Source organism: Lepus europaeus, chromosome 18, assembly GCF_033115175.1.
Source record: "Lepus europaeus isolate LE1 chromosome 18, mLepTim1.pri, whole genome shotgun sequence".
Taxonomy (NCBI): domain Eukaryota; kingdom Metazoa; phylum Chordata; class Mammalia; order Lagomorpha; family Leporidae; genus Lepus; species Lepus europaeus.
Window position 1 is genome coordinate 26,384,563 of NC_084844.1, and position 27,341 is coordinate 26,411,903.

The 27,341-nt window shown below is 47.7% G+C and overlaps 2 protein-coding genes across 6 annotated transcripts in view; one reads left to right on the top strand and one right to left on the bottom strand.

The window, feature by feature from the left end:
- Positions 1 to 8: 8 nt before the first annotated feature.
- Positions 9 to 13,775, bottom strand: ANKRD40 (ankyrin repeat domain 40). Its single transcript, XM_062215421.1, has 5 exons — positions 13,608 to 13,775; positions 5,528 to 5,676; positions 4,688 to 5,173; positions 3,065 to 3,246; positions 9 to 2,326 (listed from the first exon to the last, which is right to left on the bottom strand). Exons 1-5 carry the CDS (start codon positions 13,739 to 13,741, stop codon positions 2,180 to 2,182), a joined length of 1,098 nt encoding a protein of 365 aa, XP_062071405.1. The 5' UTR covers positions 13,742 to 13,775; the 3' UTR covers positions 9 to 2,179.
- Positions 13,776 to 22,167: 8,392 nt separating this feature from the next.
- LUC7L3 (LUC7 like 3 pre-mRNA splicing factor) overlaps positions 22,168 to 27,341 on the top strand; it is a 30,473-nt gene continuing 25,299 nt past the window's right edge. For 3 of the 5 annotated variants that reach the window (XM_062175501.1, XM_062175500.1, XM_062175497.1), the window contains exon 1: positions 22,168 to 22,397. In XM_062175501.1, the coding sequence (XP_062031485.1) occupies positions 22,299 to 22,397 (99 nt within the window). In that variant the 5' untranslated portion in view covers positions 22,168 to 22,298. The remainder of the gene's footprint in view (positions 22,398 to 27,341) is intronic. The other 2 variants (XR_009864293.1, XM_062175502.1) reach the window with 1 other exon arrangement.

Consider the following 27,341-nt stretch of genomic DNA (forward strand, 5'->3'; position numbering starts at 1 on the left):
ATATGGGCTCAGTCAGTTAATATTTAATTTTAATAACACTTGTCATGTTTGGACAGTCAGCAATGCACAAAGGAAAAACTCTTCGGTGAATTTTACACAATGTGAACACATGCTCTAGATACGCAGTGGAGGAGGAGGGATGAATTCACGGTTAACAAAGCTAAAAACAAATCCTTGTTATAAATTACACAAAGTATATAAAAATATTTCTCTGAATGCATAGATTAAGACTTTAAACTCACCTACTGGCGACTGTGCAGTCTTATCCCACTGCCCTAGGCAGGAGTCAGCTGGCCACGGAGGATTTCATAAAGGAGAAGGGACCCATCTCCCACCCGAGACACCGAGACCTTTGCTCCCCTCTGTTTTTCAGCCTGGGGAGCGCCCTGAGCCCCTCCTCTGTAGGCTGCCTCCTAGCCAGGGCCTCCCTGCTCTCTGACAGTCTCTAACTCTTTTGGGTGGCTGACAGGGTCTTAACCCTAGTAACTTAGACATGAATTAATACTGAATTTACTTCTGCTAGGATAGAACCAGACTTAATTATGTTAGTAAATTGCAACTTCTCTCTAAAGCAAGGGGAAAAAGAAAGGTGACTACATCTGAGTGGTTGAAACTCAGGGGAAGTTTCTTCAGAGCACTCCAGAAGAGGGGATGTGGGCATAAGCAACCTTCGCCCGTATGCAAACACTGAACAAGCGTAAGTCAGCAACAGTAATCAGTGGAACGGAACACAATGAAGTCACGCACAGCGACTCCCTGAAAACCCTGCTACCTCGCTTCGGCAGCAGGCAGCAGCGGGAGGCCATTATCTTAGCACAACATTCTCTTCCACTCCCATCTTCTGCACGCTCTCACTCAATTGTAGTGTTCTAATGAAATTAGGTTCACGCAGTTTGGAAGCCGGGGTTCTTTGGAAACTCTAGGCACTGTGGGGAAAAGCTGCTCCAGACAGCAGGGATGCGCTCCCACAGCTGGCGCCGGCCCGCCCCCTGCGTTTCTAAGTGTGCTCCTTCTCATCGCTGAAGTCAAGCTGTTTGTGTCAGTAAGAGGGTGGCGTTTAACATTAACAACACTGAAGCAAAGGAAAAGAACACATTCTTAAAAAAAAAAAAAACTGTGTGTGCCATGCTCAAGAGTTTAACCAGGTGTTTCTGTTTTTGCTTTTAAGGACAAAGTCTGGCAGACTCATAACTGACTCTTAAGTGGGTTGGGGGAACCCCTAAGATCAAACAATTTGTTTACAAAAGCAACAGATTTCAGAGTTGTGTAAAAATCCTAATAATTTCAAAATAACCTTTATCTTTGATACAAAAATAAAGATGCTAACTCCTTTAGCTCAGTTTCCCATAACAGCCTTTAAAATAGCAACAGATTCAGTCTCAAAAATTGCTTGTCATTTCTAATGGAAAAGGAAAGGGGCGAACACAGACCGGCAGCTCCTGTGCTCCTCTCGGGGTGCCCACAGCAGGCGCCTCCCAGGCACTGCTCCCACAGACAGCATTAGTGAGCCCTCTAGTGACCACGAAGGGGACTTGACACAGAGATGGCCAGCTACACAGAGAAGCAGTCATGAGTGCTTTACAGAGGAAAAGTGGGGAGGGGAAGCTCTTTTGGTTAACAGCATATCTACAATTAGGTATCTGTATTCTTAAATACTTTTAACCTGAGTAACATTTATAAATACGTTATAGGAAACCTCACAGCCACAAGTCACACAAAAACTCACTTGTCCAGTACCTGTGCTTTCCCAGTCACTTCACAAATTCAGCAGAGTTGTGAGCATGCAACACCAAGAAAAGTGCATCCCGGCCCTTCAGGTGCCCGGGCAACAGCAGTGGCGAGAAACAGGCTCTGCGCTCTCTCAGCTTCTGCTAAGACAACTCTCACATTCTGCACAAAAACACACTGGATACAGTCTTCAGCCTCTGCCTCTCCAAACCACTTCTCAGCTGTTCAAAGCTTCAAGCAATAGGTTTATTGTGCACCAAGAGGCTTGGAAGAGTGGCACCACTGCTTGGGGGTCAGGGGCTTCCTACCTTGGCAGAACAATGTTAGTGCCTACTACCCAGAGACACCAGGGGCCCTCCCCGGCAGCCAAGGCATTTGGATCAATGGCCTGTCCTTGGCCCAGAGGTGACACACGCTGTCACAACACTCGGTGACAGAAGTCCCTGCTGCATTAGTAAGTCAGTTTTGAAGCTCTCCTGTTATAGCAAGGTCTTTCAGTCAGAGTGGAGGCAGCATTTCTGAAGAGAAAATTATTTTCACTTATCATTAGAACTAGTTCCAGCTCCTGGAAATCTTGGAGTCGGGCAACATCTTTGTCCTAAAACAAAAACAGGTTACATAGGTTAAGAGGGGATATTTGCCTCCTTGTTTGGTGTGCTCTACCCAGACAAGTATCTTGGTTTATTTTGAAGCCAAGAAGCAAAAAAGCAAGACAAAACAAATCCAAAAGCAGGCTAAGACAGGGGTAGTGTAGTAGCTCTGTGCGTCTGCCCTGTAATTTAAGTTGGTTCTTATCTTGAAAAACACGAGATAGAGATACATCTAATAGTGCCCTAAGGTAATCCTTACAGATCATTACAGAAATATGGGGTCCCACAGCTTTCAAAAGTCCGAGTGTCTTCAAATTCAGTAGAGGGAAAGAACGATTAATAATTACATTTAGGGGTTGGTGCTGTGGCGTAGTAAGCTAAGCCTTTGTGTGTGGCACTGGCATCCCATATGGGTGCCTGTTCAGGTCCCAGCTGCTCCTCTTTGCTAATAGCATGGGAAAGCAGTAGAAAACCACCAAGTGCTTGGGCCCCTGCACCTGCGTTCAGCTTCGGACTGGTGCAGCTCTAGCCATTGCGGCCATTTGGGGAGTGAACCAGCGTATGGAAGACCTTTCTCTCCGTCTCTCCCTCTGGCTGTAACTCTACCTCTCAAGTAAATAAAAAATAATTTAAAAACTAATTTAGAAAATGATTGCTCCCTCTCTATTCTCTTTTCATCTCCTCAGCTATTACTGAGAACCAAGGAGGAGCCACAGTATTTCCCAAATGCCCTTACCCTTTCTTACCTTTCTTAACAGGGTGTTGGGTAACTTTCTGATCTTCTCCACTTGATCGGGGTTAACGCCCAGCTCACAGCAACTCACTCTTAGCAATTCTTGGTAGGTGAGCTCCTGTCGGTCCAGTTCAATTTCAATGAAATCATTTTCTCGAAGAGATGGGTTCTGAATTCTCACTTTGAGTACCAGTTCTAGAAAAAAGAGGGAGAAGTGTTTATAAATGGTTCTGATGTAGTAAAGCCCACATACTTTAAGATCTTTTCCAGGGGCTGGCCTTGTAGCATTGCAGGTTAAGCTGCAACCTGCAATACTAGGATTCCATATAAGCACCAGTTATAGTCTTGGCTGCTCCACTTCTGATCCAGCTAATGTCCCCTGGAAAGCAGTGGAGGATGGCCCAAATATTTGGGTCCCTGCACCCACGTGGAAGATCCAGATGTTGTTCTAGGTTCCTGGCTCAGCCCCGGCCATTATGGCCATTTGGGGAGTGAAACAATAGATGGATGATCTCTCCCTTTCTGCCTTTCAAATAAGTAAAATAATTTTTAAATTTTTAAAATATTTTTATTTATTTACTTGAAAGGCAGAGTTACAGAGAGGCAGAGCAGAGAGAGAGAGTATTCCATCTGCTGGTTCACGTGGGCCATCTTCTACTGCTTTCCCAGGCCATAACAGAGAGCTGGAATAGAAGTAGAGCAGCCAGAGCTTGAACTGGCACCCATATAGGATATCAGCACTGCAGTGGTAGCTTTACCCGCTATGCCATGGCACTGGCCCCTTACAAAGCTTTAAAAAGAAAAATAAAACTGATTCACCAAGTAAAACAGGTATCCATCCCAGCTGTGCAGAAGGATAATTTACTTCTGCCACTGAAGCTAAGAAAGTAAAGACCTCAGAATGGATTTGGGTATCAAATTACACATGAGGGGCCAGTGCTGTGGTGTAGAAGGTAAAGCTGCTGCCTGCAGTGCCGGCATCCCATATGGGTGCCAGTTCGAGTCCTGGCTGCTCCACTTCCCATCAGGCTCTCTGCTATGACCTGGGAATGCAATAGAAGATGACCCAAGTCCTTGGGCCCCTACATCCCCATAGGAGACCCAGAAGTTCCTGGCTCCTGGCTTCAGATTGGCCCAGCTCCAGCTATTGCAGCCATTTGAGGAGTGAACCAGTGGATGGAAGACCTCTCTGTCTCTCCCCATCACTGAAATAAATAATAATAAAAAAAAAAGACAAAATGACATTGATAACCAAATGCAGCGGTGGGTGGTCCTAGTCAAGAGGCAGGGGTGGGGGCTGAAATAGCTCCAAAACAGACAACTGACAAAACTTAAATACAGACTACGAATTATAGGACAATATATCAAAGCCATGTTTCCTAAATCTGGCAATTGTATTGTAGTTATAGAAGATAATACCCTCGTTCTTGGAAAGAAGCAATAGGATCAGCACCTACATATTTCAGGGTAAAAGGGCAAAAGGTAAACAATTTGTAAATCTGAGTAAAGGGAGTTCTTTATCTTAGCCTTGCCACTTTCTGGACATTTGCAATTACAGTCAAAACATACACTCAAGCACACCCCTCCCCCGGCCACCAACTCCCTGTCGCAGAGACAATTTGCTGACGAGGAGTACCTTGCATATTAAACGGAAATGCTCCGGTGAAGAAAAATGGCTGGAATGCTGGCGCCGGTCCTGCATATGTCCCATTTTGAGGCTCCAGAGACACTGGTGGCTTGGAAGGGACAGAAGAGAACAAGGAGCGGCTCTGACTCACTGGCGGCTGACAAACAGGGCCTGGTTTTGTGCTTTCTGGTGTTCTGAGAATGGCAGAGGGGGCAGGCACATCACCGTTCTGTACCAGTGCCAAAGAGGTGTGGTCCCGTGGAAAGGCCCCTAGCAGGGGGGTTTCCCCAGGGGGAAGCAGGGGAGGCGAGCCATCTGCAGGGGGGGACGCAGGAGGCGTGGAGGGGCCCCCATTCTGCAGCTGGGCTGAATCCTCTGTTGCGGGGGTGTAGATAAAAGGGAAGGCTGGATTGGCCAAGTAGTTGGGCACAAAGGGCAATTCGGACTCCTTCTTCAGCTGGGGGAGGCCGTCGTCATCATCCTCATCTTCTTCCACTTAAAAAGAAGAGCACAGAGCATTTACACAGTCCTCTAATGGTGGCCAGGGAAAAATATGATCTGGAAACTAGTGGCCTTTGATTGACAAACATTTTGGTCAATGTAGACTGCCTCTTCAGGCCAGGGGAGAGAATATTTTTATTAGGTTTATGATTACCATTTGTACCAGTCTTAAAATTTTACAAGTTAAAAAGAGAATCCTTTAATGCCAACCTCCCCACAAGCAACATATGTCTTGGAATAGAAATCAGCTTTCAATTATTATTATTTGGCTATATGACTGGCACCAAGAACACAGCCATGAGTCTTAAATTAGATAAAATCCAAAGCACCTCCAAAACACAGGCTTACCTCCCATAATCTTCCTGATTTCTCTTCTGGACGTCAACTGCACTGGCATCTCTCCTTTTGTGGTAAGAATCTCCTTGTCAGCTCCTGACTTTAACAGGTAAGAGACCACTTGACCATGGTTCCGTTTACATGCCCAGTGTAAACAGGTCCTGTCCCAACAAAAGAATGATTTTAAAAGGGAAGTCATTTGGGATTTCAAATTCTAAACATCAGTAAATAAATATGTGGGAGCCTTTTTGAGTTCAGCTTGAGTCAGGAAATTAGGCTGGGGGCTGGGCGCTGTGGCGCAGCAGGTTAAAGCCCCAGCCTGCAGTGCCGGCATCTCATGGGCGCCAGTTCGAGTCCTGGCTGCTCCATTTCCGATCCAGCTCTCTGCTGTGGCCTGGGAAAGCAGTAGAAGATGGCCCAAGTCCTTGGGTCCCTGCAACCTAGTGGGAGACCTGGAAGAAGCTCCTGGCTTCAGATCAGCTCAGCTCTGGCTGTTGTGGTCATTTGGGGAGTGTAACAGTGGAATGGAAGACTTCTCTCTCTGGCTCTACTCCTCTCTGTCTTTCAAATAAATAAAATAATTCTTAAAAAAAAAAAAAGAAAAGAAATCAGGCTGGTAGTCTCAACTTTTCACAAAGCAAACAATCAAAAAATTTAGGGGTAGACATTTGTCAGAGCAGTTAAGATACTGCTGGGATGCCTGCATTCCATGTTGGACAGCCTGAATTCGAGTTATACCACTAGATGCCAGCTTCCTGCCCGTGAGAGGCCGCAAGTGATGGCTCAACTAGTTGAGTCCCTGCCAAACACATAAGAGACCCAGATTGAGTTCCTGGCTGCAGCTTCAAGCTGGCTCAGCTCTGGCCATTGAAGGCATTTGGAGGGTGACCTAGTGGATAGGAGTCACTCTGTCTCCCTCTCTCGGCCTTTCAAATAAATAAAACATGAGGGCCTGCGCTGTGGCCCAGGCTCTTGGTTTTGGTCCAGCCCAGTCCTGGCTGTTATAGCTACCTGGGGAATGAACCAGCAGATGGAAGATCTCTCTCCCTTTCTCTAATTCTACCTCTCAGGGGCTGGCACTGAAATGTAGCAGATGAAGCCGGCACCACAGGCCATATGGGCACCGATTTTAGTGCTGGTTGTTCCACTTCAGATCTAGCTCCCTGCTAACACGCCTGGGAAAGCACAAGATGGCTCAAGTGTTTGGGCCCCTGCATCCACATGGGAGACTGGGAAGAAGCTCCTGGATCCTGGCTTTGGCCTGGCCCAGCCCTGACCACTGCAGCCATTTGAGGAGTGAACCATTAGATCCCCTCCTTTTCCCTATCTCTGCATAACTCTTCCAAATAAATCTTTAAAAAAAGCAAAAATTCAATGTGTTTAAATTTTATTTTTAATATTCATTTCTGATCCCTAGTAAAACTAATTTATCCTAACAATCTTAACTTCAATGGCTTCCAAAAAGCTGGCCAGCTGGCTGGCTAACTCCAATTGTACTGTAGAAAGTTAGTTCTCACTACCGCTTAGGAGATCATCTTAGTCTCTTCAAAACACATTTTTCTATCACGTTACTTCCAGGGATTATGGAAACTCGATTCATATGCATCAAAGGCTGCTTGAAGATGAAATATCATCAGGCTAATCACCATCTCTTATCTGCAGTTTGCTCTCTTAAATTATTATTGTTACAGCAGATATCCCTGGAGTGAATCTCAGTTGCTTGTTCCCTTCTCTTTACCTCTTTTTCCTTCCCACACACACAAAGGATTTCCAAATTTCCATTTTAAAAATGGTTGGCATCTCTGACTCCCTCCAGAAGGCTACAAACATATCTTCATCTGCCAAATGTAAGAAACTAAACACACACTTTAGCTCCTAACGCACTTTAAAAATATTCATCAACAACCACGATTCTCTGAGAACAAACTCTTCCAACATTTCAGACTCCTCTAAGTAAAACTAATTATTTAATACTGTCCACACAAGTGATTCTGCACACTCCAAAGGGCTACTATTTTAATACTGTATAGACATATAATTACCATGCCAGCAAAAATTCCATCTTAACTGAAATTAAAGTATTTGGAGATACTAAATTCATCTCTGGTGCCAAAGCTGAATGCATATTATGGAAGGAAAAAATATTTCCCCGTCTGTTTTGAAATGTCCTTGTTCACCAACTCTCCAAAGAACTGAGAGCTTACACCCAAATGCAGAAGAACTGAAGAACAGAACACGTGACTAGAGCCCTCCACAGGGAGGGTGAGGGCACCAGCCCGAGATGGAAATTTACCTGAAAAGCTTATGTGATTCCAGGAAAAGCTGCTTCGCCCTGGGCACCCTGCCATCAGTGGCTTGCAGAGAACTAGCTCACCTAGCTGGTTGAGGCCCACACCACTAATGCTTCAGCGTGGCACTCTCCACTGGTACTCAACAGATGGTGCAGGGGCCTTTACGGCGTACTTTTATGATGAAATAACTATAATTTGAGATACAAAGGGAAGAATCTTGATCTCGACTTCATGCTCCAAGAAGATTAGGAAGTATCTGCTTGGCCCAGACCAGGTGCTTCATTAAGATTGGTTAAGTGAGTGAACTAAGGATGAGGCAGCCATTGCTTGAGGAGGAGGATCCAGTATATCTCAGATTCTGGGCCAGCTACAGCCCAGAGTGTGTTCCTGTGTGGATGCCTGTGGCATGGCTTGAAAAGCAAACAATCATAATGATAAGTGAGCAATCAAAAATGAATGGAGCATGATGAGAAAAATATGCTCCCTTCTGGACATAAAGTACTCACTCACTGGTAGTAAATCACTCGTTCATAGCAAGCCTGAGAGCGTGAAGGAGGCAATTTACTGCGAGTGGGTCTGAGAGATGCTGGGACAAAGCAAGCAGCTAAAGTGTGACCACGCAGAGTAGGGTTAGGGCAACACCAGCATTCCTACCCCTGGGCCCAAGGGGATCACCGCTCACAGTTCAGAGCTGTGTGGCTCTGGGCACCCAGAACTCAGAGCCACTGCACCAGGCATTATCTTCAACTTCTTCAGGGGCCACTGTATCTGTTCCTAGAAGCCAACAGTGTGCATTACCCTTGAGCCACGACCGAAGTGAGAACTTTGTTTGAACTTCAGCTCCTGAAGCTTAATATCCGCAGTCAGAATACCTTAGGAGTACTACAAATACCTCGGACCAGAGGCACTGGGCATCATTCATCATTGCAGAAACCAGGGGCACCAAGCAACCAAGAACTGGAACAGTCACCATTCTGCTTTTCTATACTAGAGAGCTTTGAGGGCAACCTGACATTCCATTACCCAGCACATTGCTTAATAAGAAAATACAGCAAAAGTTAACACAGACACAATGTTTTATATGTTGGGCTTTACAGATACTAACTTAGTATTCAATCTTTGAAGTGTTCCATGAGGTAAGTTCTATTATCAACATTCTCCCATTTTACAGATGAAGAAACTGAGGCAATCAGCAAACAAATGGGCAAAGTATGCAAATGCCAGGTGGTGATTGTTATGGAGCAATAAAGCAGCACACGGGATTAGGGGATGTCAGAGGTTGGGGAGGGGCACTGTGCAATTTTAAATTGAGAGCCAAGGGAAAGGTGTCACTGTGAAAGTGAAATATAGGCTGTGAAACAGAGGAGAGAGAGCAAACTATGTGGTCTCTGGGGGAAAGCATTTCAGATACAGAGAAGACAAAACACAAAAGTCTTGAATGAGGACTGTGCCTGGGATCCCAGGAAAAGCAAAGAGGCCAGGGGGCAGAAAGAAGCAAGGAGGCAAATCTGGAGATGAGGCACGTGGATAGGGAGAGAGAAAGGAGGAGGGCACAGGGAGTAGAGACTGCAGGGCCCTTTGGGCTTTTACTCAGCAAGACGGCAGTCTTGAGCAGAGTGTGAAATGATGTCCTTTTTCTTTTTTTTTTTTTTTTTGTAACAGGCAGAGTGGACTGTGAGAGAGACAGAGAGAAAGGTCTTCCTTTTTCCGTTGGTTCACTCCCCAATGGCCGCTGCGGCCGGTGCACCGCGCTGATCCGAAGCCAGGAGCCAGGTACTTCCTCCTGGTCTCCCATGCGGGTGCAGGGCCCAAGCACTTGGGCCATCCTCCACTGCACTCCTGGGCCATAGCAGAGAGCTGGAATGGAAGAGGAGCAACCAGGACAGAATCCGGCGCCCCAACCGGGACTAGAACCCAGGGTGCCAGCGCCGCAGGTGGAGGATTAGCCTATTGAGCCGCAGCGCTGGCCCAAATGACATCCCTTGTTTTAAGCCAACATCCCCAGACTGCAGGGCAGAGGGGAGAGGCAAGGAGACTACCTGGCTGCCACAAGAATCCAGGGGAGCTCTGCACTCAAGGGGTGGTAAGAGCCCTGGTGTGACGGGGTCAGACTCCAACTCTATCTGGAGCCGGCAGAAGTGGCTAATGGAGGCTGGGGCCGCGGCTCACCTGGCTAATCCTCCACCTGCGGCCCTGGTACCAGATTCTAGTCTCAGTTGCTCCTCTTCCAGTCCAGCTCTCTGGTGTGGCCCAGGAAAGCAGCAGAGGATGGCCCAAGTGCTTGGGTCCCTGCACCCGCATGGGAGACCAGGAGGGAGCACCTGGCTCCTGGCTTCAGATCGGCGCAGCACGCCGGCCGTAGCGGCCATTTGGGGGGTGAACCAACAGAAGGAAGACCTGTCTCTCGCTGTCTAACTCTGCCTGTCAAAAAAAGAGAAGTGGCTGATGGATTAGCTATGAGGTACTAGGGAAGACAGGAGGCATGGGGAGTGCCGAGGCTGGGAGGAGGACTCAGAACAGCAGGCCTGGAGGGACAGGAGGCTGAGGGGAGGCCAGGAATGCAGTCCTAGCGGCACGGAGTTGGAGGTGTCGGACATCTTCCCCAAAGGAATCAATAAGGAGTCCCTCCAGGCTCCTTCGATTCAGCTTCCTGAGCTGCGGCAGGCATGATGTGTAGGGAGCACCTGCAGTCCGATGCTGGGCTCGTGTTCCAGTTCCACTAGGGACTGTAAACTGCATGACCTTGGGGTGAGGCGCTGTGCAAACTGGAGAAACTATTTACTCTTTCTGGGCCTCAGTTCCTTCGCCCATAAAATGAAGAGACTACCAACAGCTACGTTGCCAAGTAGTAGTGAATGACGTAACAGACACGAAGCACTTCGAACCACATCTGTGTCACAGAGCAAGCTTAGCAAAGGGTAGCTCTTTACACTGTGCTTTATCTCACTAACCACTCCCCACCTTCTTCTGCAATAACTGGAGAACGAAATGATTCAGGCAAGGCGACAGAGCTAGGCAGAAGCTACAGAAAACTGCAGGAAAGACCAGGTTCCTTCTACACAATACTGCCTCCCAGTGCCAAAACAGTAATTCACAGCTTTGAACCACAGAGCAATGCTCAGACACACACACACAGAGCAAGTCTGTTTGCAAATACTTTTACACAAAACCAAATGGGAGTATCTAGTTTCCCAGCTTTCTGGACACACATTCAACCTGCTTTCTTTAGGAGAAGGAAATATACAGATTTGTGAGGAAGTCAGGAAACCTCAGTTCTGGTCCTGGCACATTAATAGTCATGTGACCCAGGGCAAGATCCTCTGGAGTTGAACTCATCTGTGTTGTCCCCTCCAATTCAAAAATGTGTAACTCCACTTCAAAAAAACAAAACAACAACAAAACTTTTGCAGACCTGGCACTGTGGCTTAGGTTAAGCCTCTGCCTGCGGTGCCAGCATCTCATATGGGTGCTGGTTCGAGTCCCCCTGCAGAGTCCAGCTCTCTGCTAATGCACCTGGGAAAGCAGTGGAAGATGGCCCAAGTCCCTGGGCCCCTGCACCCATGTGGGAAACCCAGAAACAGTTTCTAACTCCTGGCTTTGAATCAGCCCAGTTTCCGCCATTGGAGCCATCTGGGGAGTGAACCAGCACATGGAAGCTCTCTCTCTCGCCTACTCTCTCTCTGTATCTCTGCCTTTCAAATAAATCTTTATTTAAAAATCTGGGAGCAGGAGCTGTGGTACAGCAGGTTAAAGCCCTGGCCTGCAGTGCCGGCATCCTAAATGGGTGCCAGTTCGAGTCTAGCTCCCTGCTAATGGGCCTGGGAAAGCAGCAGAGGATAGCCTAAGTGTTTGGGCACCCATGTGGGAGGTAGGGAAGAAACTCCTATGTCCTGGCTTCAGATCTGCTCGGCTCTGCAGTTGTGGCCATTTGGGGGAGTAAACCAGTGGATGGAAGACCACCCTCTCTGTCTCTCTCTCTGTAACTCTTTCAAATAAAGTAAATCTTAAAAAATAAAAGAAAATCTGCAGTGGCTGGCACTGTGGCATAGTAGGCTAAGCCTCTGCCTACAGAGCCAGCATCCCATGTGGGCTCTGGTTCTAGTCCTGGCTGCTCCTCTTCTGATCCAGCTCTCAGCTGTGGCCTGGGAAAGCAGCAGAGGAAGGCCCAAATCCTTGGGCCTCTGCACCCACGTGGCAGACCTGGAAGACGCTCCTGGCTCCTGGCTTTGGATTGGCCCAGCTCTGGTCATTGCGGCCATCTGGGGAGTGAACCAGCAGATGGAAGACCTTTCTTTCTCTCCCTAACTCTGCCTCTCAAATAAGTAAATAAAGTTCTTTAAAAAAATATATACCGTGGATTTAAAAAAAAAAGTCTGCATATGCACTTTAATTCTAAGCTAACAAACAGGCTGATTAAACATCATCCCATTCGAATAAAAAAGATTTGAGAATTTTGGGGCTGGTGTTAGGGCATACTAGGTTAAGCTGTTGCCTGCAACACCAGTATCCCAAATGGGCACCTGGTGGGGTTCAGACTGCTCCATTTCCGATCCAGCTGCCTGCTAATACTCCTGGGAAGGCAACAGACTTTGGCCCAAGCACTTGGGCTCCCGCACCCAGGTGGGAGAGCTGGAAGGAGTTCTAGGCTCTTGCTTTCAGCTTGACCTAGCCCTTTTGGGGAGTGAACCAATGGGTGGAAAATTGGTTTCTCTGTCTCTCTAACTCTGCCTTTCAAAATACAAGTCAATGTTTAAAAAAAAAAAAAAAAAACGGCTAGAGAGTTTTAAGTGTAAAGAGGGCAGCATACTACATTCAGTAACTTAACACTAGACTCGACCACCAGCAACAGCTCACAGTAAGACTCATTTAACTGGGAAGGATGCAATCTGCAGGCAGATACCTAAAGCCTTGGATGAAATTCTGTAGGTGAAACTGCAGTTAAGAAAACAAAGTAAAACACTCCACAGGATAAACAAATGCGCCTCCCCTCAACATGCAAGGGTGTGGAAACTTTTTTCCGCCCAGGTCCATCCGGATACCTATATCATCATTCGGGGACCATACAAAGTTAGCCTGCGGTTGCCTTAGCAGGGCCAGACATTCCCCACCCCAGGCAGCAGCTGTGGGTAGCAGCAAATCCCTGCTGCAGTAAGACAGTAACAGACACAATAGTGACACAAGTGTTGGTGTTTTGGGTCCTCTCCCCCTTTCTGGTCTTGGCTACAGAAATTGTGCTTGGGGCTAGCACTGTGGCACAGGTTAAAGCCCTGGCCTGAAGCACCAGCATCCCATATGGGTGCCAGTTCGAGACCCAGCTGCTCCTGGCTTTGGATCGGCACAGCTCCGGCCTTTGCAGCCATCTGGGGAGTGAACCAGCAGATGGAAGACCTCTCTGTCTGTCTCTACCTCTAACTCTGACTTTCAAATAAATAAATCTTTTTTAAAAAGACAGAAATCGTGCTAGTTTTAAGATGCATATTTGCTCAGTTGCTAAGCTTTTAGCTCTTCCCTGCCTTCTTCAGAAACACTCGAAGTGGCGTGAGCCTCAGGGCGCACACTGGCTAAAGTCACCTATTCCAGTATGTTCCAGCCAAGTTAGCCAGGGGCCACAGGGACCACGTGGGCTAGGATTTGATTGCACGAGGCGCGGGGTGGGGGAGGGGGTAGGCTAAAGCCGGCCTCAGGAAGGCACAACCTCGGAGGCCCGAGGCGCCAGGCCTCCCCTTAGCCCGGCGCCCTGGCCGACTGCTCCACCCCCAGGCCGGCTGCCCTGACCTAGGCCTCCCCCGCTCCCCACTTACCAGCCGTTGACCTCATTTTGGGAGTTCACATCCACCCCGCTCTCCACCAGTTTCTGCACCTCCCGAATGTCCCCCAAGGCCGCGGCCTCCCGCAGCCTCTCCTGCTGCTCTTTCTGCTCTAGGAGGGCGCTCATCTTCCCCGCGGCCCCCAGGCCCCCGCCCGGGCCCACCCTCCCCGCCCCGGGCCTGTCAGCGCCGCCGCCGCCGCCGTCCGCTCCGGGCCATGGGGTGGGAGCGCGGAGCTCGCCCAGCCTTAGCTCGTGCCGCCACCCGCGCCCGGCCCGGGGCTTTCCGCTCGCTCCCCGCGGCTCCCCGCTGCTGCCGGCCCGCAGGCCCCGGCCTCCTCCCCGGCCGCGCCTCCCGAAGGCCGGCTCCGGGGGACCCTTTTCAGTGTGACAACGCTGACCCAGATACTTTCCGTTCCGACCCAGGGCCCCGGCGGCCGGGCTGCCTGTTTATGTAACTTACTGCACAATGTTATCTGTTGTGATTCATTGACTATTTTTAGACCTCCCCACCCACCGCTTCAAGGGAGGAGGATAGACACATGAAAAGAGAAAAAAAGCATATTGAGAGCCAGAAAGGCCTTATCCTCTGGCACAGGCTGTTTACCAGGCAAGAAAAATAATTAGTGGGCTGATTTTTGCTGTTTTATTTTCCAGTGTGGTTGGCTCTTTTTTCCTTATCTGAGCCAATTGTTGCCCAGCAGGGTGGGGAAGTGGACTGAAAATGATCGTGCTATAATACGCCCCGCGCCTGCAGAGGTAGATTATGCAGTGCTTTCTTTGTGACAGTGTTTGGGGCCATTTGGTTTAGAATATGTATTTCAGCTGTTGTTACTCCAGACCTCCAGACCTCCTTTTTAAACAGGGACTAAAGTTGCTTTGCAGGAGAAATATTTATATGGTGCTTACAGTTTGTAAACTGTAATTTGTTACTGCTGATAAATCATAATGAATTATTCTGCGTGAAGGCCATGTAAGGAGGAAAGCAGAGTGCCAGAGAAGCTTTGGAATTCTCTGGGTCCTGGTCCCAGGCATTGGGGAAAGAAGGCTCCTGCGTGTATAAACAGCACCTGGCCCATTCCTGGTCTAATCTATCTAATGAGGCCCAGAGCCTCCTTCCTACCCAGTGGGAGAAAAAGAAAATGCTATTCTGCTGAGCCCAGGTGCCTGGGAGAAATCCTCCATGTGGCACCGGCTGCAGCTCTGCAGATGGGGTCAGAAGGATTAAGGAAACAGCCCTGGGGACAAAGAGAGGAGATGAAAAAGGAAGGGATGAATTTAGGCATGCAGTTTTCATTTCCATCTCTTGGGGCTGCCAGGGGCTGCTCAGCAAGCATTTTGCTTGCTACTGTTTAGGAAAAGCCAAAGTCTGTTTGTTTATTATGATACAGCAAATCACAGAGAACACAAGACACAGCGGGTGGTAGGGTGGTACAGAACCCAAGCAGACCACACACCTACCCCCCTGGCAAACTGGAACGCTGCTTGAGGTTGCCTTTTTATTTTTCTCCCCAATTGAAATTTTTTTTCTAAGGATTTATTTATTCATTTGAAAGGCAGAGTTACACAGAGAAAAAAGGAGAGGCAGAGAGACAAAGAGAAGTCTTCCAAGTCCTCGGGCCCCTGCACCCATGTGGGAGACCTTGAAGAAGCTCCTGGCTTGGGCCTGGCCCAGTCCTAACCATTGTAGCCATTTGGGGAGTGAGCCAGCAGACTGAAAATCTCTGTCTCTCCTCTCTTTGTAACTCTGCCTTTCAAATAAATAAATCTTTTTTAAAAATTAAGTGGAAAATTCCAGGAAAAAGCAATGTATAAATTTTAAGTAACTTTTATTAAAACATTGTTGTAATTGTTCTATTTTATCATTGGTTATTGTTAAAATGTTACTATAAATTAATGTATGTATAGGAAAAAAAAACATAGTATATAAATACAGGGCTCACTGCTTAGTACTTGGGGATCTTTGACCCCCACAGATAAGGAGTTAACTACTGTGTCTGAACTTGGCCTTGTCGCTAGGGAATTCCCTAGCTCTTGGTGTGTATATGTATATTAAGCACTTACTGTTTGCTAAGCACTGTTCTTTTTACTGAGAATGCAACTGTAAACAAATCAGAATTCCTGACTTGAGAGAACTCAGTCTGCTTGGTGACCAGACAAACAATAAGACTGTCACAGGCCTTGTGATCCAAGCAGGATGACACGAGGCACAGGGGCTGTGAACAGGAGGATAAAAGCCAGAATGCCTCGGTTTGTCAACCAGCTTTGCCACTCAACTCATTGTGGGTGAATTACCGAAACCTCCAGAGCCTCAAATTCTGCAAAATAGGGATGACAATAATAGCACTTGCTGTGCAGGCGTGTTCTGGGGATTGAATGAAGGAATATGTGTAATGTCTGGCTGTTAAAAACACTCAGTCAATCATAGATACGTTACAACGTGGTTAAACCGGGGAGAGCTCCTGATAGAACAGGAGGGCAGTGGTAGTCAGCAAAGATAATGTCCAGGCCTCTGACTGATTCGATAGTGGTGCCATTTGCTGAGATTTGGGACAATGGAGGAAGAGAAGGTTTGAGGTTCCATCATGAATTTCACTTTGAATTTGGAGGACATTTAACGACTATTACGATATTCTATTACCGTCAACTCACACCTAGGCACTGTGCTAAGTACTGTACATGAATGATCTCATTTAATCCTTATGACGACCCTGTGTTAGGAAACTGGCTCGGTTTTATCTATGGCGTGATCTACACCCTGATTTACATCCTAGGCTCTAGCCCCCACCCTACCCCCACCCACCCCTGCCATTGCTGGAAGCCAGGTGGCCACATGGCTCAACCGCTGTTGTCAAGCTCCACCTCCATCCTAATGGGATTCAGCTCCTGCTTCCCTGCCCGCCCTGGGGCAAAGTTTTAAAAGGGCCTGTTCCTGAACGGGGCTCTCTTGGCTCCTCTCCTCCTCTTGTCTCTCTTCTCTCTGCTCTATCTTCTCTCCTCACCAGCTCCTCTCCTCTGTCTCTCTTATACTCTCTTTCTCTCTCTTATCCTTCTTCGTCCCTCCCCTCCAGTCTGCTGGGTTTTCCCCAATAAACCCTTTCCCTTACTCTGGTGTTTGGTGTGCTTTGTGACGGCTAACACCCTGTAAGATGGGATCAGCATTATCGGCATGGAGAGGTAACCTGCCCAGTGCCATACAACTAAGCAATAAAGCTTTGAACTTGTTTGGCTCAAGAGCCTGTGTTTTCTGATTTTCATTGAAATGGAGATGCCCAGTAAACAGCTGAGGGAGGAGACCAGGCTTTGGATTTGGCTGTCATCAGAAAAAGGTGCTAGCTGAAGTCATAGGAATAGAAGAGATATCCCTAAGAGAGTTTCTGAGTGATGAGAGAAGACAGTGACAGAAGCCCGAAGAACACTCAATATTCTAATGAGGGACAGAAGAGAAATCCTCAGTTGAGACTGAAAAGGAGTCCCTGGAATAGTAGGAAGACGACCAAAGGGGTGGATAGGTTTAAAGACGTGGGGGGAAAAATAGTAGAGAGAACCACAGCACCAAACGCTGTAGAAAGGGCAAGAAAGAAAGGACAGAAAAGTAAAATATAGACTTAAGCAGGAGGAGATTCCTGGTGACCTTGGAGAGGAAAGGTGCAGAGGCATTGGGGATGGCAGCCAGACCGCCTTAGCCCATTAGAGCTCCTATCACAAACAACACAAACCAAGTGCTTGGGGTAGGCATTTGGCTAAGATGCCCACATCCCACAGTGAAACACCTGGGTCTGATTCCTGGTTCCCACTTCTGATTCTAGCTTCGTACTGCTGGGAACCCAGGGATGCAGCAATGATAGCTCAAGTATTCGGGTTCTTGTGCCCCACGTGGGTAGGATACCTGAACTGAGTTTCTGGCCCCTCACTTGGATGACATTGCCTAGTTCTTGGCATTTCATTCATTCATTTGGGGAATGAACTATGGACGGGAGCTCTCCAAAAATATATTTAAAAAAAAAAAAAAAAAGCAAGAGGCTATGTGAACAGAAATTTATTTCTCATGGTTTTGGAGGCTGGAAGCCCAAGATCAGATTGTCAGCATGATTGAGTTCTTGCAAGGGCCCTCTTCTGCATTGCAGACAGTTGATTTCTCACTATGTCTGCCCACGGCCTGGCAGAAGGGACAAAGGAGCTCTCTTGGGCCCCTCTTATATGGATACCAATCCCGTTTCTGAGGACTCTGCCCTCATGACCTCATTATACCCCCCAAAACTCCGCCTCTAAATACCAATTCCTGGGGTTAGGTTTTCAACATATGAATTTTTAGGGGACACATTCAACTCATGGCACAGATTTTGATGGTGTAAGGGGTGGACGGGAGCTAAGCTCCACCTCTTATATGCTGTGCTAGAATCCAAATAGAATACAAATATGCATAAGAAATGGCACCTGACCTATATAAAAGAACTTTCATTATAAAGGGAAGAGACTGGTGTTTACACTATTGTGGGAGAAGCCCAAAAGTATTCAAGGCTATTCGAGTGTTCACACAAAGAAAAGGGTGATCGATTATGTGTGCCTGGTTGGCATCCCCAAGTGGGTGAAGCCTGGGCTGTGAACTGAAAGGGGGGGAGGGGTGGCCGGGGTGGGGGAAGAACATTCCATGCCTGGAGCAAGGTAAACGTATGATGTAGGAGGCAAGAGCGCTCAGCATGCAGGCAGCAGTCACAGATGAGGTTGGAGAAGCCGGTCAGATCCTGGGCCACCTTGTCATACTTGAACCTTAGGGTGGCGATGACGTCATTGAAGGACTGTCACAGGAAAGAGCCTTGATGGCTTCCAGTTAGGAAAAATGACTGAAAGGGGTGAGGGGCAGGCTGGAGCTGGGGAGCATCTAGAAGACCTGTGGTAACTGTGGCTTCCTTTACACACTAGCTCTCTAGGCCTGCCACTGGCTATGTAGCTTGAACAAAGGAGATACATTTTCTAATGGTTCTAGAGTCCAGACATTCAAGATATCAGGGTCAGCAGGTTTGGCTGCTCCTGAGGCTTCTGTCCTTGGCCTACAGATGGCCACCTTCTCCCCATGTTGGCACACGGCCTTTCCTCTGTGCAGGAACCCCCTGGTGTCTCTTAGTGTGTCCAAATGTCTTCCTTTGATTTAATTGCCTCATTTCAACTTATTTATCCCTTCAAAGGCCCTGTCTCCAAATGCAGTCACATTCTGAGGCACTGGGGGTTAGTGCTTAAACATTTTGGGTGTGGAGGACACAGTACAGCCAATAAGACTTAAAAAAATGTTTATTTATTTGATAGGTAAAGTGAAGAGAGAGGGAGAGGGAAAAAGGAGGGGAGAGAGGGAGAGGGAGAGAGAGAGAGAATCTTCCATGCCCTGGTTCACTGCCCAAATGCCTGCAACAGCCAGGATGAAGCCAGGATGAAGGTAGGAACCACAAACTTCATCTAGGTCTCCTATGTGGATGGTGGGGGCCCAAGTACATGGACCATTATCCACCGCCTCCCAGGTGCTTAGCAAGGATGTGGATCAGAAGCGGAGCAGCTGGGACTTGAATCAACACTCCCATATGGAATGCTGGCATCACCAATGGCAGCTTAACCCACTGTGCTACAACACCGGCCCTGAGAACCTGGTTTTATACGTCTCTCTTTGCATGCCAGCCACTGGCCCAGTTCCTGGCACAGAACACATGGACCATGAAAGTTTGTGGAATTATGAGTTTCCTCACAAAGTTTTAGGGGGCAGAAGCTATATCTTGCAAGCAGATGATAGAGGTCCTGTTTGTGATTAACAATATACACTCCCCCTCCCCCACATACACACACTTTTTTTTTTTTCTGGCAGTAGTGGCAATCAGGGAAATGAGAAAACAGTAGCCAACAACTCTGAAGTCCCCCACCTTAGGGTCAGCATTGTGGCAAAATTGGTGATGCTGCAACCTGCAATGCCAGCATCCCATTTGGGCACCAGCTCATGTCCTGGCTACTCCACTTTCCATCCAGCTCCCTGTTGATGTCCTGGGAAAGCAGCAGAGGATGGCTTAAGTGCTTGGCCCCTGCACCCACATGGGAGACCTGGAAGAAGCACCTGGCTCCTGGCTTCTGCCTGGCCCAGCCCTGGCCATTGCAGCCATTTGGGTAGTGGACCAGTGGAGGATGATCTCTCTCTCTCTCTGTAAGTCTGACTTTTAATTAAATAATTAAAAAAAAAATCCAAACTCCCCTTTACCTCCATCTCACTGCTAAATCTACAGATTTGTACCTTTTCTTCTTTCCTGTTGCAGTGCACAAAGATTTTTTTCTCCTTGCAGAAAAATGCCCTGACATCACCTTGGCAAGAACTTAGGTCTTCACTCCCTTTATCTTTCTCCTCCATAATGGGTTATTCCAAACATTAAACATATTCTAATTTCCCATCTTAAAGAAGCCTCCCACCATTGCACTGCCTTTCACTTCTCAGGTTCACTGCTTCTCAAGAAGAGTGGCGCAGCAGCTCAATAGGCTAATCCTCTGCCTGCAGCAGCGGCACCCCATGTTCTAGTCCCAGTTGGGGCGCCAGATTCTGTCCCGGTTGCCCCTCTTCCAGGCCAGCTCTCTGCTGTGGCCCGGGAGTGCAGTGGAGGATGGCCCAAGTGCTTGGGCCCTGTACCCCATGGGAGACCAGGAGAAGCACCTGGCTCCTGGCTTCGGATCAGTGAGATGCGCCAGCCGCAGCGGCCATTGGAGGGTGAACCAACGGTAAAGGAAGACCTTTCTCTCTGTCTCTCTCTCTCTCACTGTCCACTCTGCCCGTCAAAAAAATTAAAATAAAAATAAAATAATAAATTAAAAAAAAAAAGTTACCCAACCACCCTTCACATGTCATCCTGTTCCTATGTGGTTCCCAACTGCAAGACTCACCCGACACGGTCAGGCCTCACTTGTCAGACCCTCAGCTGTGTTCTCCAATGTTCCTCACTTTCCTTTGAGCTTTGCCTTCCTCCACTCTAAATCCTTCCGACCTCCCTGGGAGGTCTCCAATGCTACTTAACGGGCATCTGGTGTACCCAGGCCCACCGGGTTCAGGCTTGTTTCAAATAATGATGCACACTGCTTCATGTGCTTCATGTCATGAGATGCTTGCTACCTGCCATCTTCTCTGCTTGGATTTTTTCCGCATTTCCTCTGACTGGATCCCTATTCTTGCGGAGGTCTTAAGCCACTTCCAGAGACCTCTGTTACTCTTTGACAGCTCCCAGCTTTTTCCCATTCATAGTAGCTAATGACTAGATGAATGTGAAACGTCTTGGGCTTGTTGCCTCAATGCATAGTGCCTTATATTTTATTAATTCATTTAATCTTCACAATAACGCCCTGTTGTAAGTGGGTGTTAAAATGGGAGTATAAACCCCATTTTATAGACGAGAAAACAAAGGCACAGAGTGGCACAGCTAGGCTTATGAACCCAGATGATTTGGGTGTAGAGTGCGTATCCTTAACTGTACTAACTGCTCGGATCCCAATTTGTATCGGTGTCTTTGTGATTTCATTTCCTCAGCAAGTCTCCCTCACCATCGCAAGGATAGAGCAAGGATGTCTTTGAAAGGTTCTCAGAGTAGAGGCTGACATGTGGCATACAGAGTAAAGCGCCATCCAGCGCCCTGCTAATGGTCTGAGGAAAGTAGCCGGAGGATGGCCCCAGAGCTTGGGCCCCTGCCACCACGTGGGAGACCCGGAAGGCGCTCCTGGCTTCTGCTTCGCTCAGCCCTGGTCATTGCTGCACCATTTGGGGGGTGAACCAGCAGATGGAAGACGTTTCTCTCGACCTGGTGCCCATATGGGATAAGCTGCCCATAGCAGCTTTAACCGCTATGCCACAGTGCTGACCCCAGGAAGACATCTCTCCGTCCTTCGTTCTCTGTAACTCTTTCAAATAAAGGAATTTTTTTTTTTTTTTAAAGATTTCCAAAGCAGCTTCCAGCTCAGTGTCTGGTCCAGGCTAATATTCAGCTACTTGTTTAGCAAATGACTGTATAATAATAGTAAGTCCAGACTGGGTGGCATCGGGTGTAGGACTCAATGCTCATACTCCTCATGACCTTGTGGAAACCGCCTTGTCACTTCCCGCCTAGACTTCCGTCCCCCTCCACCTGGAGGCACAGGGCGGGAGCACAAAGCCAGGTAGAGGAGGCCGACTGGGAAAATGGAGTCGGGACCCGGAATCAGGGTGCGCAGTTTCAGTCCCTCCCACTGGAAGATGGCACCGTGTGGACAAAGGGAGCCACCGCCTTTCCCCCCTGTCGGAGCGGCGTCCAAGCTGCCACACGTGGGTCCTCACCGCTCACTGTGGAAAAGCGCGGAAACGGGGGCAGGGAGGCTGCCGCGATGACTCGACCGCGCAGCTCGGACGGAGGCGGAGCTCCGGGCGGCCTCGGCAGGTCCCGCCCACGGCGGCCTCGGCCGGCCCCGCCCCCGGCCCGCGGAAGCCGGCCTGCCCTCACCGCCCGGGCCTGGGCGTGGCCCCGCGGGCGCACGGCATGCTGGGAAGGCGCCCGCGCGGCGGCCATTTTGTCTTATCGGCTCCTCTGAGGAGGAGGCTCGTTCGGCCTGAGAGCGGGCCGAGGAGCTTGGCGACCGTGTCGCCGGTTTTTCGGTGTGCGGGTGCGAGGGCTGCTGGGAGCAGCCGCCCGAAAAAAGCACCATGATTTCGGCCGCGCAATTGTTGGATGAGTTAATGGGCCGGGACCGGAACCTCGCCCCGGACGAGAAGCGCAGCAACGTGCGGTGGGACCACGAGAACGTAAGTCCCGCGGGCCTTGGGCCTGTGCCCGGGCGCCGTGGGGGAGGGGAACGGCGCGGGCCGGGGCCCGGCGTCCGGGGGTGAGGGGCGGTTTGTTTTTGTTGTTCTAGTGTCGCGGGAGCCGGGGAGCGCCTTGGGCGGAATTGGAAAGTGCCGGGGTGAGGCGGGGAGACGCGGGAAAGGAAGGATGGGAGAATTTATTACATCTAGCGGCTACGAATTTTCACCTCCTGAAAAAGGGAGAAGGGCAAATCCTTCCGTTATTTGGGCTGAGCGTCGTGTGTAGACTGAAAGATCGGACCCAGGTTAGTGGTCGTGGCGGTATCTTTATTCAGGAATTGTTTCAGTTTCGGCGCTTGTGTGGAAAAATAGAGGCAGAAACTTAGTAGTTTTTTCTTTTTTAACCGTGACGACTTACAGCTTGTTCTAATAGATCGCTCCTGTGGATAGTTGTCAAAGCTTTTTCTTTCGCCCAAAACTCACTTCATCCTCGTAACTGTGAATAGGGGTAAATACAATTTCGGTTTCGCAGGTGAGGCTTGAGAGGCTAGCCCTAGGTCTTTGGCAGAAAAGTGGCGAAGCTAAACCTAATCTTTGCAGTCCTGTTCACTTTCCCGGTCTATGAAATAGGCTGTCTGCAAATGCTGTAGTGTATTTCACATGTTTTGGTCTTGTTTTGAACGATTGTAATCGAACGTGATAATTCTAAAGCAATTGCTTAATCAGAACATGAAGAAACAGTTCAATGGATAATGTTTTGTAAAGAAAATTAGTTGCCTAGTCTTTTTAAACATAGATTTAAACATAGTGTACATTTTTTCTTTTGCAGTGCAGGAAAACAAGTTGGTGAGTGCGTGTAGTACTCCAGTAGTGTGTTTTGATGAAGTTATATTGGGGTGCTACATGCTTCCAGAGTAGTATGAAATGTTCTTGTGATAGAACTCTCTGTGTGGGGTGTTTGTGAAATTACACGTTTGTCACTGATTGGGAAATGTGAATCTTTTTAAAGAGTTCATTTTTTTGGACGTTTGTGCAGAAGGAGACTGAGTAACTTTGTTGCTTAACTAGATGCCTTTTTTCTTTCTAGACATCTCTGTCACAGAGAAGTAACTTTTTCAAATTTTGTCTTCCAACTCAGTAACCTTTCAGTCTAAGCTTGCAATGGCTTACAATATTGCGATTCAACCTATATGCAAATAGTACTCTTATGTATTTTGTATTCAAGAGTAAAATGTTTAATTTCACTCATCAACTGGTGCAGCCTTGTCTCTGCCCCCTTGTTTTGAACACGTGTTGTGAAGGAATATGTTGGAGTGGTAATTGATCACGTTGTATTTGAAGAATTTATAAACCCAGAGGCACTCAGAATAGCAATTTAGATTTTATATCGTATCTGGCATAATCTGCTTTCCTTTCAGTTTTAGTGCTTTGCACTGATTTTAACTTTTTAGTGTTTATCACTGTAATATTTCATGCTTTTAATGACATTGCATTTCATTTTAGATTTAGCATTTCAGTTTCATGTCTTCAGGGAAAAGGTAGGTGGTGTTGACCAAGAACAAGCTGCCTTTTCTAATAATGAGTTGCTGGAGAGGTATAGTAAAGCTAGGGGAAGCTCCTGATCACTTCCGGGTCATTTGCACACTCTTGTGTTGTTGACTGTTAGTGCTAATCCTGGAGGGATGGACAGACCCAACATATGCCTCTTTGAGTATTCATTAGTGTCATGTTAGCCTGACATTTCAAAATATTTTTGCGTACCTGTTTGGAAATTTTTCTTTGCCACATTTGCACTAGATGGAAGAGACATTTCACCTGGGTGGGGTTCTTTGTTTTCATTTGGAACAGAGACATCTACAATTTCAAAAGGAAGCAACAGTGTATTAAAACTCCAGTTGTGGCATCTATAGATATTTGAATCAAAGTGAAGACTTTACCTTAGTGTTAAAATGTAGTCCTTAGAGACCTGTATTTGCTTGACATGTGTGGAATTTGTTTTGAATGTGGATTTTCATAGCCTAGCACCCCTTACCCCCATCAATGCCTGATTGTGTAGGTCTATGGAAGATGTGCACAGCTGAATTTAATCAGCATTAATTTGGTAATAGCTTCTAAGATTGTAATTTTAACTTGTTTCTCGTAGCAGTTTTTTTGTTTTCCTTTAACCATGTGAGATCAAGCTGGATTTTGGAGAGGCTGCATTTTAAATGTAGGATGCATCTGTGAGGCAGAATATGGGAAATTTTTAATGATGTATATGGAATCTTGGGAAGTGCTTTACTGAGTTGGTGTTTTACAGGCATTTGTGACTTTGTAGATTGCTGCAGTTTGTCTGCTTTGCTTGATTAATCCTAAATAACCTCATTCCATGTGGGAAGATTTCACAGCTTCTCTGGAAGGCACTAGGGGCCATATTATTAGAAAATTCTAGGAAATGGTAAAGTCTAGTTTGAATCTTTTTTTTTATGTAATATAGGAATTTTGTAGCTTATTGAGATTTTTGCATTCTAGATCTCAACCCAAAAGTGAAATAGCTTAACTGTTAACTGTGATTCTAATATCTGAAAATGAGGCCGGCGCCGTGGCTCAACAGGCTAATCCTCCACCTTGCAGCGCCGGCACACCGGGTTCTAGTCCCGGTCGGGGCACCGATCCTGTCCCGGTTGCTCCTCTTCCAGGCCAGCTCTCTGCTGTGGCCCGGGAAGGCAGTGAAGGATGGCCCAAGTGGTTGGGCCCTGCACCCCATGGGAGACCAGGAGAAGCACCTGGCTCCTGCCTTCGGATCAGCGCGGTGCGCCGGCCGCGGTGGCCATTGTGGGGTGAACCAATGGCAAAGGAAGACCTTTCTCTCTGTCTCTCTCACTATCCACTCTGCCTGTCCAAAAAAAAAAAAAATCTGAAAATGAAGTTTCTTTCATCATTTATCAAGTTCAGGCATACCTTCTGTTCAGTGAAGGTTTAATAATTTGTGAAGGGAATTGAACCAGATGCCCTTTTCTAAAATCTTTGGAATATTAGCAGATGTTGTATCATTACTGCTACCACAAAGTTTTAAAGAAACAGTAGATGCCGGCATTTTGGCATAGTGGATTAAGCCACTGCTTGTTATGCCACTATCCCTTATGGGAGCTCTGGTTGGAGTCCCAGCTGCCTTGCTCTCTGTCCAGCTTTCTTGTAGTGTGCATGGGAGGGCAGCAGAGGATGGTCCAGGTGCTTGGGCCCCATCACCCGAATGGAGCTCCTGGCTCCTCCTGGCTTTGGCCTGGCCCAAATCTGCTATTGTGGCCTTTTGGAGAGTGAAGGTACTCCCACCCTTTTCTCTGTGTGTCAGCCTTTCACATCTTAATTTTTTTTTAATTTAGGATATTTGAAAGGCAGAGTTAGAGAGGGAGCTGCGCGAGGCTGAAGCCAGGAGTGTCTTCCAGGTCTCCCACATGGATGCAGGGGCCCAAGCACTTGGGCCATCCTCTTCTGCTTTCCCAGGCTATAAGCAGAGAGTGGGATCAGAAGTGGAGTAGCGGCCGGCGCCGCGGCTCACTAGGCTAATCCTCCGCCTTGCGGCGCCGGCACACCGGGTTCTAGTCCCGGTCGGGGCACCAATCCTGTCCCGGTTGCCCCTCTTCCAGGCCAGCTCTCTGCTGTGGCCAGGGAGTGCAGTGGAGGATGGCCCAAGTGCTTGGGTCCTGCACCCCATGGGAGACCAGGAGAAGCACCTGGCTCCTGCCATCGGATCAGCGTGGTGCGCCGGCCGCAGCGCGCTACCGCGGCGGCCATTGGAGGGTGAACCAACGGCAAAGGAAGACCTTTCTCTCTGTCTCTCTCTCTCTCTCTCTGTCCACTCTGCCTGTCAAAAAAAATAAAAATAAAAAAATAAATAAAAAAATAAAAATAAATAAAAAAAAAAAGAAGTGGAGTAGCCAAGGTACGAACTGGCACCATATGAGATGCCAGCGTTGCAGACAGCAGCTTTACCTGTTGTGCCACAACACTGGCCTCAATAAACTAAATCTTAAAAAAAGAGAAGTAGGTAAAGCTTCTGTTTACATGTTGAAAATAAATTCTAGGGGCCGGCACTGTGGCACAGTGGGTTAAGCCATGGCCTGCAGTGCTGGCATCCCCTTGCTATGTGCCTCGGAAAGCAGTGGAAGATGGCACAAGTCTCTGGGCCCCTGCACCAATTTGTGCGACCTGGAAGAACCTCCTGGCATTGGCCTGGCCCAGCCCTGGCTCTTGTGGCTTTTGTGGGGTGAATCAGCAGATGGAAGATCCCTCTCTAATGCTCCCTTTCAAATAAATAAGTAAATTTTTTAAAAAATAAATTTTATTTGTTATTTGAGTAGCAGAGAGAGGCTCCCATGTACTGGTTCATTTCCCGCATGTCTAGGCTTGGGCCAAAGGCAGCCTAAATAGAAGTCGGGAGTGCAATCCAGGTCTCTTACTTGGGCAGCAGGAACCCAACTACTTGACCCCTCACTGGTGCACCCTTAGGGTTTGCATTAACAGGAAGCCAGGAGTCAAGAGCAGAGCCAGGACTTCAAGGTAGGCACTCTGATCTGGGATGTGGGCATCTTAACTACTAGGCCAAATACCTGCCCTTTTATAACATTTTTACATGTGCATTTTGAGAGGGAAAATTCGAAGCAGAAAATTAATAATTATAATGACATGTATTATAAACGTTTTACCAATAATTGTAATTCAGAGTTACTAAAATACTGTCAGAAACGTAGGTGTTTTTTGCCTTTTCTATTGTACATGGTAAATATTGATGTCTCGGAATTACCAGCAGTTCATGTGATACACGTACAAACTGCTGTTTGCTTTTTCTCCCCAAAATACACAGAATTAGAATGAATATAATAAATTTTCCATACACCTTACTCAATTCAATGTTATCAGGAAGTGGCCAATATTCTATGTCTTCTACACTTTTTTCCCTTAATT